General features: G+C 46.1%; 1 protein-coding gene across 1 annotated transcript in view; it reads left to right on the top strand.

Moving 5' to 3' along the window:
* The window catches only part of MYO5A (myosin VA), a 98,127-nt gene continuing 82,557 nt past the window's right edge, over window positions 1–15,570 (top strand). The window contains exon 1 of the mRNA XM_054273122.1: window positions 1–167. Coding sequence (XP_054129097.1) covers window positions 141–167 — 27 coding nt within the window. The 5' untranslated portion in view covers window positions 1–140. The remainder of the gene's footprint in view (window positions 168–15,570) is intronic.

The raw sequence follows: 15,570 nt of genomic DNA, 5'->3' as shown, positions 1-15,570 counted from the left end.
GTAGCAGCAACATGGCGCGGGCCGCCGCCTGAGCATCCTCCTCCTCCTCCTCCTCCTCCTCCTCCTGCTGCCGCTCCCGCCCGCCTCCGCCTCCCGCCGCCGGGCTGCCGCAGAGGGGCCGCCCGCCCGCGCCCTGCGCCATGGCAGCCTCCGAGCTCTACACGAAGGTAGGGCGGCGGCGGGGCCGGGGCTGCGGGGGCGGCGGGGCCGCGGGGCGGGCAGCGCGGCCCGGCGGAGCGGCGGGGGCGCGGGGTACGGGGCTGGAGCTGCCATTCCCGCCGCTGCCGGTCCCGGTCCCGCCAGGGCCGCATCCCGGGGGCCGCTCCCCAACGCCGCTGGGTGCCGGCCCTGCTGCGGGGAGGGCTCGGGCCCCGGGCCCGCGGGGAGCGCCGTGCCGTGCCGAGCCTCCGTGCCATGCCGAGCCGTGCCGTGCCGAGCCTCCCTGTCCTGCCGAGCCGTGCCGTGCCGTGCCGAGCCTCCCTGTCCTGCCCGGCTCCGGCAGCGGCGGGGATGCAGCGCGGTGCGGCCGCTCGGTTATCGCCTTCGGGAGCGCCGCTCCGCTCCTTGAGGAAAAGCGGCTTCTACGACATTGTACGGCTTTGCTGTTCAGCTACGCTTTTTGGTGACACTGCACCTTTGGATTATGCTCTTCTGGCAGTCGTTCAGAAGCCCTGCAGTCAGCAGTGATGCGCAGCGTGACTCTCATATGCTCTTTAATCAGACGTTTTTCTAATCTTTTTAGTGTTGTGTGTTAATATCTCGTCAGCTTCTGCCTGGAAACAGTTACTGCCCTGCGCATCTTGATGGCAAAGCCTGCAAATTGACATGTGCAAATGGTTATTTTCACCCCTAGCAATGCATTGTTTTCATTGCTCTGCCTTGAGCATAAATCTGAGAAAAATGACAGACAATAGGTCTTTGAGGGCAGAAGGGATGACAGAGGTCACTGGAATTGAGTAGGGCAATACAGCATGGCAAACTCCAGATACTACTTTCGAAAGGCTTGCACAGTCAGTGTTGGTAGGAAGGCCACGCCATCTAGATCCTCGAGCCATTTAGTGAAATACTCCAGGATTATCCCCAGTCCAGCACTCTGCAGGGCAGGAAAGGAAACAGAGCTTTTGTTCTGGCATGGATAAGTCACTGTGTTTGTGGAGTCCTCCCTCTCAGGAGTGGTGGGACAGCACAGCGGCTGCATCAGGACAAACCAAACTGGACAGTCCCTTCACAGGGGCTGCTTGCCTGTGTCTGAGTATATTTGTGTGGGAGACACTGGATGTCAGAGGTGCGATGCCTGCCTGCACCCCCAGAATGATACTGACTACATTAATGGTATGGCACACCTTGGTGTTGTGTCTCATACAAGGATACCTCTTTGAACTGTCCCAAAGGGATGAAATTCACCATTCTGGTAAGAGAGCAGCGGTACTGCAGAGTTGTTTCCAGGCCCCCAACAGACCTTCTCTGTTCACTTTAGAAATGTGGTTTTGATTTCTCCCTCTCTGTTGATGTTCTTCTTTATGGAATTAAAATGTCTGATCCTGAGCGTGGATCAGACTACTTACTTGTTGGTTTTTCTTTTTTTTTTTTTTTTTTAATTTCCAACTTTGTCTGACCTTGAATTCTCTTCACTGAGTGGTTGAATCCTTTGGTCAGAAGCTGCTCCAAAAAATGTGGGTGTGCTGTTGTCCTGGAGCTGTGTTAGAGTGGGAAGCTCAAGGCCCCTGGTAATTCCTGAGGAGGGCCTGGCTCAGAGATGGGCAGGCCAGGGTGGGAAACCTGCTGGGCGCTCAGGAGAGACTCTGCTGTCTTCCCTCTCTGCTGGCTCCTTCCTCAAGTCATGGCAGCCTGCTGCTTGAGCAGCATTCAGTGTCTCATCCTTGATTAGCTAACATAAATAATGGATTTAAGGTCCAAGCATGCTGAGGTGAAAAGAGCAAACACAAAGTGAGACAAGTGCAGGGATGGTGCTGCAGGAGGGACTCGCTGGGTGATGCAGGCCAGTGGGATTGTGTCTGTGCTTCTCTCACACACCAGGCTGTTCTTGTCCTCTTTAGAGACATACATAGGCACAGAGAGTGAGTTTCACAGCTTTTTCAACTGCTAAGCAGAGATTGTCATTCAGGGCAGCTGCTTAAAGTACCAGAGCTTCCAGAGTAGCATCAGCTCTTACTGATGGTGTTGGCATAGATATTTTGCTGGCAAGCAGGGTCAGGGATGAATTTTCAGCACATCATTGCTGCTGTGTGCCCTGGAGCAAGGGCAGCTCTCTTACCCTCTCCCCCTGGATGCCCCAGCCCAACCTGGCTGTGTTTTCCAGGTGCCTGTGTTGGTGTAACTTGCAGCAGTTGTTGGTGAGGTTGTGTTGATGACTGGATCAGCAGTGTTGCAAAGAAGTTGTCAGCATTTCTTCAGGTGCTGTGTGAGAATGGCAGAACAGATTTATTTCCAGCTGGGGGTGGTGGAAGTGGGGCTCTCTGCTCCAGTGTGTCCAGTTTGCCAGTACGTTATCCTTCAAATTTGGGTTCTTTGCTTACCAACATAAAGCTAGCACCCACTCTCCCAACCGCATACTGAAATAGCTGAAAGGAACTCTTATTTTTCCAAGCTTTTTTTTTTTTTTTTTGTTAGAAACCAGCTATACAGATTTTTTGAGGAAGTCATTCCACTCTTGTGAAAGCCCTACTGCTCTGATTCATCCAGATGTGTTTCTAAATTTGGTGGCCATATAGCCAGCCTTGGAGTTGGACATGGTTGTAGTTAATCTAGAAATTTGGATTTAAGTTAAAGGACTGGCTCAAGGGCACTCACAAACTAGTTGTGAGCAGTGGGCCCAAACCGTGAGGCTTTGTATTCCTGTGGTATTCCATGAGGTATTCCTGTGCCCAGTGACTCTGCAGATTCAGGCTCTGCTTGAGGGCATTAGCTTTAGTTTTGGGGTGAAGCAGCTTAAATCAGTTCCACATCTCAGGCATTCTTACTGAAAACATGATGCTTTTGAGCCTTGTCCTGTTGGGTTTATACCTCTAGCACGTTGGTGATCTTGCTGTAAGTTCATTTCTGGAAGTTTTGGTTCTTTGACTGTGCAGACAGACTTAGGAGAGCCTTGGTGTGGTTCCTGGGTCATTGCAGCCCCACTGAGCAATGCTTGGATGTCACTGATCCATTTCAGCATTTCAGGAGCTGTTGACCAACAGCAGATACATACCTGCCTCTGCCGACCCATAAAAATTGGTAGGGACAATCTAGGCCATGTACTGGCTTTTGTTAAGTGTAATTTGATTTCTGTGAAAATTAAGAACAGGGGAGAATGCTCTGCCTAGAACTGGAACTCATCTGCTGGAACTGCCATGTTTTGTGTCTCAAGTCACCTCTGTGAGTTTCGGGGATGTGAAACCAAGCCCCAACACATGCTCTTCTCCCCTGTAGATAGAAATCAACCAAACAGAGCAGACACTGTGTTCGTGCTGCCTCTTTTAACATCAGAGTGAAGAGGTGACATTTTTTTCTCTGTTTCCATCTATTTTTCCATGGGTTTGAGTTGTTTCTCTTTCATGCTGTGCTTTCCTAGAGCGTGCTGCTTTGCCCTCTTGGGATTTCTGTTTCCCCTTTGTATGGCTGTGTACAGTGCACTGATTTATTTATTTATCCATTCAGTCAGAGATTCATTTATTTTCATTCTTGCTGCTACCAATGTGCTCCTCCCTTTCCATTATGTCTGAGATGAGGGGGAGCTGGCTCCAGCTAGCTTGGTCCTAGCACAGGGCCTAATCCAATTTCAGTGTTAGTGAGTGAAGTGTTCCTTTGAGCACAGAGGACTCAGCAAACAGTTTTCACTGGGGAGCATGGCCTGGGCAAGCTGATCTCAGTAGCTGACCTTGGAATGGTTGAGTTTGAGAGTTTATGAGCAATAAATTGAGTTAGGGAAGTGTCAGAGGAAGCTGCAAGAACAAAAGCTGCTTGTGCTGTCCCCAGTGCTGCAAGTGGCCCTTTCTTGGTGTCCCGTGGCTGCAGCTGCTGCTCTGGGGGTGAAGCCAGGGGTGCAACAATGCTTGGTCTTCTCCTCGCCTGTGCTGGCTGCTTGCAAGCAAAAATGGCAAACAGGGGACACTGACCAAGGAATGGCTCTGCTTGGGCATGTTGGTGCTACATGGGGAGGGAAATGCAGCAAAAACCAACCTGAGCATGGGAGGGAAAGTGGAGCTATTTCAAAATTTCTGTGCCTGTTAGTGGGCTTTTCTTGGGATTTAAAAAAAGCTGCTTTAATTATATAGTCTGTATATTGCTGTGCTGACTTGTTTTAAAGTAGATTCTTTCACCCAGTGTGGAAGAGGCCAATCCACAAACAGAGTTGAGATATTTGACTTTAAATAAGTCAAATACAGCTACAGTTCTGCTCAGAAAGGGCTGCTGGGTGGCAAATCCACAAAGTGCCAAAACTTCTCACTAGTTATACAGTTTAGCCAACAAAGGCATTAATGTTCATTGGCTACAAGTTACCTAGTTCCCTTATTAATTAGTGTTCTGTCTTCTTTTGGTGAATGATTCTCTTGGTTCTCATGCTAACTCTTGCATGCTCAGTCTCTTCTTTTGGGTTGGTGATTTCTTGTTTTGGTGTGCCTGTGGTCAGGGTCTGCCCCTGCTGGAGTTCCTTTTACCCAGCCAGAACAGATTCAGCACAGTTGCTTGGGTGGGCTCTGTTAGTTCCTTCCTTGTCTGGGGGTTCTGCCACACGTCCTTGTGGCCCCTAAATTCTGCATTCTGTGTGTCCTCTGTCAGTGGGGATCCTTTCCCAAGCTTTGGAACCTCCCAGTAGGGCTGAGATAGCAGGTACAGCCCCAAACCTTAACAAGGCAATTCTACCAGCAAATACTTTGTCTTTCAAACACCTGGACATCACTCAGAGCTTGTTAGCTGCTCTCTCCTTAACATATTAAATCTCCTTTCCTGTTGATTAGGCTTGAAGATGTACAAAGATCAATCAGAGAATATCCTTAGGAAAACTTGTACATGTTCCACAATTCGCAGCAGAACTGCTGCATGTGATTTAAATGTTCTGTGAGCCCTGGGCAGTCACCCCGTGTCTCAGAAGGTGACAGCTGGGTCCCTGCAGGGTGCAGGGCTGGCACTCCTGGGGCTCCTGCCCTGCCTGCAGCTCAGAGTTCAGGGCAGAGAGAGCCAAATCTGGCACCAAACCCTGCAGAACCGAACCTGGGCTGTGCAGGAACGGCCCCCCCACGGCAGGAGCCTTCCCAGGGTACTGTATAACTGCATCTGCCTCTTCCTGTAACCCAGCACAGCCACAGAACAGGGGATATTCCAGTTCTTCCCTGCCTGGGGACCTGCCGTGTCCCTGGAATGAACACAGTGGCAGCTCTAGTGACAAGTCACAGTGCTGTGCAGCCTTTTTATTCCTACTGCCTTTAAACTAAAGGTGCTGAGGATCTAACTACCCAACAGTCCAACAACACTTGGTTTAACCTAACCTTGACATTTTACTGTGTTTTTGTAAAAACCCTGTTCTCTGTAGCCACATGTCAGCCACAGCAGCTGCAGGAGCTGAGAAAGCTCTTTGGGACATGTCAGCAATCTCGTGGTGAAACAAAATGTGAGGTTTGGGGAGCAGGGCAGGCCATGGTCTGAGCTGGAGCCCCCTGTGCCCCAGAGCTGCTGCCCTGGGTGCTGAGCCGGTCTGGGGAGGAGATGGGGCCACCCTGGTGGGGTCACAGACAGCAGGCTGAGAGCCCACAGACAGCTGCTGGGAGGGTGCATCCTGCAGTCCCAATGGAGCACTGCAGCATTGTTTGGAGCTACTGTTGGGGAGGGGTGATAATAGATTTATATTTTTAAATGCTCTTTTTTTTTCTTTTCTTTTTTTTTTTTTTCTTTTTTTCTTTCTGTAGACCTAATCTTGAAAGTTTAGTTGTTTGTTACATGTAAAGAACTGTGAAGGTCCCATTTATAATACTTGGTCTTATTTCTTCAATTATTTGAGTGCCATTTTAAAACATTTACCTGGTAATATTAGTGGATTATGTTGGATTGTGTCCCACTCCAAGTTGTCACCAGCAATGCTTGCAGAATAGTAATGTCTGCACATGGAGCTGCCACTGGTTATTTGCAGTCTCTTTCTACTGCATTTTATAGCATGTACCAGATGGGTTAAGTAATGGATTGCTCTTATTTTTTTAGATGAATAATGATCAGATAAAGTGCTGCCAAGTTCCTGTTATATCAGAAAATGTGTGTAATGACCACCATGATTATCTTTGGTTGAGACAGAGAGCTCCAGGTTGAGTTGTAAGGGTTTAAACAGATATACCCAACTCTTAGGGTTTGCTTGTGGGGCCTTAGGGAGTTTAATTCTCTCCATGTGTTCTAATAACAAAGTAGTTTGTCTTTATGAGACTCATTGCCCAATCTGTATTGAACTAAAGAAAGCATTTTTGTTATTGAAACGTGCTCAGTGAGCCAGCTGAATTGGAGGAAGTCACACAAATGTCCAAATATCACATGGCTGCAGTTTCTGGGCAGCCTATTTTTAGTAGGATTTTTAAAAAGCAAGAAGCGCCAGTGAGGTTTAGCAGTGGTGTTTGTGCTGCGAGGGAAGGCAGTGTGCAGCTGGCAAGCCTGCCCTGGGGCTGTGCAGATCTCCAGGAGCTGGGGTGGCCCATGGGGACACTCAGAGTGACAGAGTGGGGCACAGTGGGTCATCTGGGCCACCCCAGGGCTCAGGGCTCCAGGCTGTGTCCCAGTGGTTCTGAATATCTGAAGTGAGAGGGATCCACACCCTCTCTGTGAGTTCCAGTGCTCAGCCGCTGCCCACGGAAGAAGTTCTTCCTCATATTGGGTTGGAAGTTCTGAGCACCAGTTCCTTCCTGCTGGTGCTTGTACAGCTCAGCACACTGAGGAGAGCCTGGCCCTTCCTCTTGGCACCTTCCCTCTTGTAGGGGGATAGAATATAGGGAAATAGAGATAGTGTAGAAAGTAATCTTACCCCTAAGGAGTTGCAGCTGGGCCAATTATCAAAGATTGGGAACAGGTCTGACTCTAGCAGGCCACAGCTGTACCCAATGAGAAGAAGATGCTGTAAAAGAGTGGGGTGGCTGGGTGAGAGGGGAACTGGAGTCAGTGCTCTGAGGAGCTGCCCATGAGAAACACCAAGAAGGTATGGAACTTTTGTGATGAGGATACAACAGTGTGGAACCCCTGTGATAAGACGACAACACCCTTTAGATATTTATACCCATTAATGTATAATTATTTATTGTATTCATGCAGTAATTTATACACATCCATTGAATTTGGGGTTTGTTCCTTGACAGCACAAATTATACACTGTCACCATCATATTTTCTGAGAAATCCTCTTTGCTCAGGATTTCTCTCCTGGGAAGCTGAGAAGCCTCAGAGAAAAAGGAAAACAATGTTATCTCATTTGTTTCTCCTGTGTTTTGCTGCTTTGGAATGTGTTTTGGACATTGTTTATCAAACAGGTGCATATTTGATTGGTTTCATGTGAATTGTTTTAACTTAATGACCAATCACCATCAGCTGTGTCGGGACTCTGGAGAGAGTCACAAGTTTTTCATTATTATCTTTTTAGCCTTCTGTAAATATCCTTATAGTGTTCTTTAATATAGTATCATAAAATAATAAATTAGCCTTCTAAGAGCATGGATTCATGCTCAGATCCATCATTTCCTTCCTGCTATGGGGGACCCCAAAAACACCGCAATACACAAAAGAAATATGTAATTAGTGAAGTTTTGCTTGTATTCCTGGGGTCTTTGACAGCTGCACGTGTATGTGAGCACGTGCACAGGTGTTGCTGGTGTGAAATGCATTGTGCCTAGAGGGGAGATGATGGACCCAGTTTTGCTCTGTGCTGTCAGGCAGCAAGAGCTGCTGTGATAAAAGTGAGTCAGGGTTTGTTTGGCTCTTGGCTGAAGCCCCCTCACCTTGCTGTGTGTGTGGAGTCAGGGATGAGCAGAGTTTGAGCTCCTGTGCCTGGCTGGGTTTTCTCTCTCGTGCTGGCAGGTGCAGAGGTCGCGTCTGACCCAATTTGTGCTCACTGTAGTGGAGCAGTGTTTGCTGTGTGTGTGGTGCTTGGCTCTGGCAGGGAGGATTTGAGCAGGGTTTGGGCCCAGGGCCAAGGAGCAGCGTTTGGGCAGGGCTGTTGCTCCTGATGCTTCGTTAGCAAGCTACTCCAGTGAGCTGGAGCAGCACAATGCACCTTCTGCTTCTGAAACAGCAAGGAAGAGCTGCCTATCTGTGTCCATAATAATAGGTGGCTGTTGTTGCAGGAAAATGTGGTGTTATGGTCAGAAATAAATCCACGGTTCTTGGAAATTTGCATCATGTCTGTGACATTGACCTTTTTCATCCAGCTGTGTCTTTCTGCTTATTTCCATGGGCCATAACCCCACTCATGGTATGCTAGAGCAGGGCTGATGTTTCTAAGAGTTTGGCTAGCTCAAATTGGTATCAAGATTTTTAACTAAGTGGGAATGCACTAGGTGTGAAATTAAACCTATTACCTAAAAGTTGTGGGAGACAGAGAAAATTCAAAGTGTTATGAATTCACTGGCTCTGTGTACAGTAACTTTCCCTTTTGCTGGCTTTACTTTGAAGCTGGAGTTGTGTGATTGGTTTAAAGCTCTGTTTGCCAGCACTAGTGGCAAGGCTTTGGTGGCTCCTGGCAGAGAGCAGTGCTACACCCTTGCCCAGGACTGCATCATTTCCTCCTTGCTCTTGGCTTTGCTTAACCCCAGCTTTGCTTAAGGCTGATACTGCAAAGTTCTCTCTTTATCCTGTGTGAGTAATCACTCATTGCTTAATTTTATGCTTTGAAATCGAGCACATAAACCTGAAAGATCAAGCCCTTTATTCTTTATTTCTTCTTATGGCAGAGAAATAGCTTTGCTGTCCTGCCGCTGCTAGGAATGATTTGTGCAGGAGAACAAACCAAAACATCCTGGGGGTGTCTCTTGTCCAGCTCTCTGAGGAAAGCTCAGTGTATGCAGCACTGCAGTGGGTTAGGACCTGTCTACCTAAAGCCCAGGTGTAATGTTTAATAACAAGAGTGACTTTTCAGCAGAAACTTGCACATTTAGGACCCTGCCATCTTATGGTGCTACTCATCTTCCAGCACAGTCTGTGTTTGCAATGTGCTCCAGCCAAATGTGAAATGTGTGAGATGGTTAAGCTGGGCTGCCCAGCACTGCACAAACATGAAAACCACAGAGTTACCAAGCTGATGGTCTTGGTGATTTTGGGGTCTTCCTGGGCATCCAGGTCATAACCTGGGCCTTTCCTGTCACAGTACAGCTGCTTTGCTTGCTGCTAGTTGCAGTATTTAGTTGTTTGTTTCTATCTGTCGGTCTGTTTATATACAAATGAAATATAAAGAAGTCAATGCTGTTAAAACCATTTGTGTGGGGTTTTTTGTTGTTATTTTTGGGGATTTTTTGTTTTTGTTTTTTTTTTAATTTCTTTTGGTTGGGTTTTTTGTTTTATGTTTTTTTTTTAAAGAGGCTAAGTAGTCAGTGTGGTTACATTAGAGAGTGCCTTCCTTGCAGAATTGTGGATATTAAGGAGCTCCAAGGTAAGCACAGGAAACATTAGGCACTGCTAATGAAGTTTAAAGACTTCAGCTGAATGTCTGTGTGTTGCAGATATTGACCCAACTTTTAATGTGAGCATCTGCAAATTTTAATGTAAATTTTGAAGAAGGTGCAAAGGGATTACTTACAGAGATCTTGGGTTTTACATATTCTGTCCTCTTCAGTGGTGTGGATTTAGTTTTTTTGGCCTGTTAGCCAGGAATAATAGAAGGATCTTTCCCTGAATAATAATAATAATGCTATGGAGATACTCAAGGCTGGGGTAAAGCTTCTTGGAATGTTGAGGGAAAAGAAGGTACAAACATAATACCAAAAAACAAATATGAATTAAAAGTCACCATGATCATGAATGGTTTGAGGGAGCATTTTAAAGATTAAACTGGAGCAGAGTCAGTCAGGAGTGCAGAATGCAGCTGTGTTTTTGTGTCTGTCAGCTCCATGCTGGTTGGTGAAAGTTGTGGCTTCTTTCTGAGCATCCTGAAAGCTGTTGCATTTCCCTCACTGCTCATCAGGCCTTCACTTTTTCCTTTTGGCCCTGCCTCAGGTGTGGCTGGAGGTGGGTGAGGCTGTTAGGGTGATGCTCACTGCCCCTGGCCATTGGCAGAGGAGCCTTGTTGGGTTATTCAGCGCTCAGGAGGCAGTGGGGAGGCTGAGAGCTGACCCTGCTGCTCTGTGGCTGATGAGAGCCCTGGCTCTGGGATCAAATGTGGGGGCTGAAGCAGCAGTGCTTTGAAGGGCTCTCATTCTGTGTCTGTGGCAGCTGCCATGTGATTTGTCATGCTGTTTTCCAAGGTGCTGTATGGGTAGATGTAAACTCCCATGTTTCTAGTTTGGCAGCCCTAAAGATGGAAAAACAGGGACTGCTCATTTGAATGATGTACATACCCGTGGCTATGAAAATCATAAACTCTTGCTCCAATTACCACTGGTGTCCTTGAATTCTTCCATTTGATTATCACAAGACAAGAGAATTTTGCAACTGCTGTGTGGTTTACAGGAGGACACTCTTGAGCTTTGTAGAGCTGTAGAAATAACCTAAAAATATTATGAGGCAGTCTAACAATGAGGGAATTCATTGCCCCAACATGGCTTGTCACACGTTACTCCCTGCAGACTCCATGGGTTATTCATTAGTATCTTTAAAGCAGATGACCTCAGTTGTTTTGCTGGGGAAACCAGAGAGAGATTCCCAAGTTGCCTTATGAGAGAGTGTACACCAACACAAGAGAGATGGAAATGTGTTCCGTGGAGATTGAGCCTGCTTTGCCTGGAGAGGAAACACCAGCTGCCTCTGAAAGTGCTGGAAATTCCTGTCACAGGAGATATGGGATGGAAATAGAAGTTTTAGACTATATGTATGTTAAAGTAAGTGGAATATGTTTCTTTGTTTTCTTGGTTTTCACAGAGGTGTATAGGTCTGTGTAGCTAAGCATGTAAGTGCTTACTAGAGTCATAGTATTACAGTATAAGAGTTTATTAATGAGGATTGGAGTTGAGTTTGGACTTATGATCTTGGAGATACATACATTTCAAACATGCCAGACATTAAATTTATTGTTTAGGAAATGGTCTCACTTAGAAAAAATCTTGCAAGAGGAGAAGCAATTTTAGGAGTTGTTAGAATTTAATGTCTGAGTGCTCTTCTTCCCTGTGACAGTCTCACCTATCAGAAATGTAAAGCTGATTTGAAGTTTTTGCAAACAATCAAAGAGACAGAACACTTGTAGAGAAGCAGTGGGATATAAATGTGGTATATGCTTGAAAGTTTGCTTGGCTGGTGTGGCAGGGTGCAGTCTCCCCTGAGTGCAGCACAGAGGAGTTTCCCATGCCCATTCTGCTGGGCAGGGTGCTCACAGCCCCTGGTGATGGCAGGGAATGGCTGCTGCTCTTGCTGGGGCTTTGGAGAGCAGCTCTGTGGCCCCAGTTCTGCTTTCACAGCTTCCCCAGGTGCTGTGGAGGAGCAGCAGCTCTGGGGGAGGTTTCACTCTGCTTGCTGGTTTGGGGTTTGAGCTTGCCAGGTCATTCATATCAGGCCACTCTGGTTTCCTTCTGTGGGGACTTGCTGTAAATTACTGTTAATTTCCCATGAAAAACTGCTGGAATTAAATGTGGCTCTGTTAGATGTGCTTCACTGGTGTGAGTTTGCTGCTGGAGTAGGGCAGGAAGGTGTCTGGGTGGCAGATACACTCTGTGTTAGCTGGGTAAAACAGCTTTTACTGACTTAGCTTGAGTTATTCAAGGAGAACTAGTTTCAGTGGTGCAGCTGCATCTCAGCTGGGCCTTCTGTGTTGGCCTAACAAAAAATATGCAGTTAGTCTTTGCTTTTTAAAACATCAGTTTGGTGTTTTACTTCAAATGTGGCTTTTTTGGGGGCTAGGATTAGGTAAAAACAAGATGGTGCTTTTGAACTTGAGCTCAGCTTTACAGAAATACGCTCAGAAAAGTACAGCCTTAATCTACTCTCAAATGTATTTCCTTTAATTTTTAACTTTTAATTTAAACTTTCACAGCTAAGTCAGCAATTGTCCATGCCCCAGCTGTTTTACAGGTAGCAGAAAACGTGGCCTTATTTCACCTCTGTGAGCTCGGTGAGCTGCTACGGCCCCACTGCTGCTTTCTCAGTCGGTTTTTGTTACTCCAGTGCTGCGGCATGGTGCAGGGCATCTGTCTGGTCAGTACAGCCCTTTATTACCCCACCCTGCATAAGGAAGTTCTGGATACCCCAGATAAAGCCCTGGCAGGGCTGCAGAAGGCTCTGGGCAGGGGCAGGGAGGGAGTTTCCTCCTCCTGTGTGTGTGCAGCAGGGGCTGCAGCAGCCCCTTCCCTCCGGAGCAGCCCTGGGAGCAGTGGCTCAGGGATTCTGCCTCCTGGGGTCTCTAGAAACTCCAGGAATATAACTGTAGAAAGCTTCTGGAAGGTCTTCAGTCCATCTGAGAACTTGACAAAGTGAAATCAGCATTTCATCCTGTGACATCAGCATGAAAAATACGGAAGCAACATATTCCAAACTGAATTTGGAAGTTATGTCTGTTTCTGCATTTATGCTGTCAAGTCTTTATTATGGCTTGCATCATCTTGATGTTGAAACAAAATCCTGCAGCCACTTGTTTTATTTGCCCTTACAATGTTTGTGTCATTGAATCTTAAGTTTAGGCACCCATGCAGTTAATGGGGTTGGATATCTTTTTGTGTTCTTAGGTGTAGCTATTTTAAAGTTTTTAAATTGGAGCAGCACTCACTGTAAGCACATAAACATGAAATCATGCATCCTTTTTCCTAGTGAGGTTTCTTCAGTGCAACAAGTCTCTTTAGCTGAATATTCAGAGTAACTGCAGTTGTTTCATTTGCCCTTAAATTTCTTGTGGTCACTCTTGTACAATTCTTGTAACGTGTTTTTCAGGTTGGAGGAATTGTGAGTTTTAAGGCAGACTTATAATTAACTTATATTTGAAATCACTAGCATATAATTCCTTGTTGGCCTTCATTCTGGTGGTATGGATTGGAATGCAATACAGCATTTGCTTCTCTGTGTGGGTATGACCCCAAATGAAATCTCACATGAGTCAGAATATTTCCCTGTCTCTCAGTCTGAGGTAGGTGCCACATTTCTGCTCCATGTTTTTGCAGCTCTTATTGTGGTTTTTCAGCTGGTTTGTGTCTCAGGCCGTGCCCAGATCATTGCTGGGCTTGATCTCACTGTTAGTGCCATCTTTTCTGGAGATTCTTCTGAGCTGCGTTCATTCCTTTGACAGGTCTAGAAATCGAAACTCTTGCAAACACAAAATTTCCTTCAGCACTGCTGTTTCTGTGAATGTGTATTTTTAAGCATGCTTTACTTTAAATGAGCTTTTTTTTTTGGAGAAACATACTGAATTAAATAAGAACAGCATCTGCACGGAGCAAGATAGCAGTGCTGCTGTTTCACTGAGGGTTTGTGGTGAGTTTTTTGCTGATGTCTGATGGAGAATGGAGCAGCTGGGCAGGGCTGGTTACAGACCGCATCTGTCTCCCTCTGTACGACATTTTGAAGAGAAAGTCAAATAATTCTACATAAAATGTAGAAAACTGTGTTCTCAAAGGTGTAGAAAATGCTGAACTTTTAAACATTTCGTGTGTTTTAACCCCTTAAAAACGTTTTGTAGGACCATTGTACCAATTACAACCTTGCAATGGAACTCTTCTTTGATAGATTTGGTAGTTTAAAGTAAAACTCTGGTTTTTGGCCTTGGTGTCAAGCCCAAGGTGTGGATTTGCAGGGTGGTAATTTTCTCTGAATTTCAGTGTACACAGATATCCTGTGTTTGGGATTTAGCTTTTTTTGCATAATTTTGAAGCAAGGTAAGGTTCCAGCCATGTAAATCAATGTTTTTCCAGTGGCAGATGATGCAGACCTTGCTGCAGTGGATCTGTGTGGGATGCTGACAGCTTTTGCTTGTACCTTGTACAGTCAAGGTGAGTTTGGCAAAGGACATACAAATGGCTTTTGTTGCTGCAAGCCCCCAGGTCCCAGATACAAAGAATACTTGATAAAAATGCTTAAAAGAAGGAAAGAAAGGGGGTGTGGGGGCTTTTATAGCCTTATGATTCAAATGTAGGGGATATTTACAGGGTAGATGAATTTCTCAAGTACAACAGATTTTTTCCCATTGTGATTCCAGGAGTTTCCTTGTGCATGGTGAAGGATGCAGTGCCTTACCTGTGAGCCAGGTTTGCACACCAGTATCAGTGGTTTGCAAACTCATAGGGTGATATCCTGGGGGTAGCTCAGAGCCTGGTCACTGCTGTCCCCTGGATTCCCCTGGATTTGGGAGCTCTGCGTGTGGCTGGCCAGGGAATTCCCATCAGATAGAATAGCACAGGGCTTGTGGTCTTCCTGTGAGGTCAGCTAACTATGTGGGATTGTTGATAAAACAGTAATACTAATTGCCACTTATATTTCCTCTACTGTGTATCATGATATAAATTTATTTTCAGATTAATTCAGCCCTAAATATCAGGCCTTAAACTCTTCAATGAGTTTGTAAATGGCTCTTGCTGAGCAACCAGAGAGAAAATACACTCCATGCCTAAAGAGTGCTGCTGCCTTTAAGAAAACTGTAATTTCTTTTTAATTTTTTTTTTTTTTCAAATTAATGATTCCATTTCCCTCTGGCCCTAAGAAGAATTAAGAGGAGTTGGTCAGAGGTTTTGCAGCAGCCCACTTGTCATGGGGATGCTCTAGTTTCCAATCCTCCCTGGTTACTTGGCATTTTTATGAGAATAAAGTCCTGGCTGACTTTCCAGCAGCAGCACTGTGATAGCAGCAGTGCATGCAGGGTGTCCTTGGGGCTGCCCACGGATCACAGGATGGTGGCACAAATTTCAGTGCTTTCAGCAGTGGGAGAAGCAGGACTGCCTCCTGTGTGAGTGATCCTGATCTCTTTGTAGGAGATCCAGACTGCTCAAGTCAAGACTTGTGTTTGCTGTTACTCACCTGGTTGTTGATCTGCTTGTGTAGAGCTTATAAAAACTCAACTTGGCTTTTCAAGTATTTCTAGGCTCGGTGTTATTATCTTTGGTGGTGGCACTGTGAACCAAGCATAGGGAAAATGATGAAGCTGAAAGGAGGTTGTTCTAATAGCATCAAATTGTGTTTCCAAAGCAACCCCAGCCAAGGAAATCCCAAGAAATCCTTTTGTAATAACTTTGCATTTTGCAAAGATCAGTTCAACACTGCTGCAGTGTCAGCTTTGATGACTTTTTGCTCTGTTTTGTGCTCTGTTTTGTTCTTCCCCTTACCAGCAGAGACACTTCTTTTCCCAGCCTAGCAGTGCAGCCTGCTCTTTCCACGTGGCCATGTTCAGTCAGCAGCAAGTTCACATTTAATAATTTTGGTGAAATTTGGCTTTGACTTTGACCAGCTGTTGCTGTTCCACTGGCTCCTTCAGCCAGTGCTGCCAGGATTG

The sequence above is a fragment of the Melozone crissalis genome, unplaced genomic scaffold, assembly GCF_028551555.1.
Source record: "Melozone crissalis strain CALT ecotype California unplaced genomic scaffold, PUWL_Pcris_2 ptg000014l_1, whole genome shotgun sequence".
In the NCBI taxonomy this organism is placed as follows: domain Eukaryota; kingdom Metazoa; phylum Chordata; class Aves; order Passeriformes; family Passerellidae; genus Melozone; species Melozone crissalis.
This window is presented reverse-complemented; position numbering and strand designations above follow the sequence as displayed.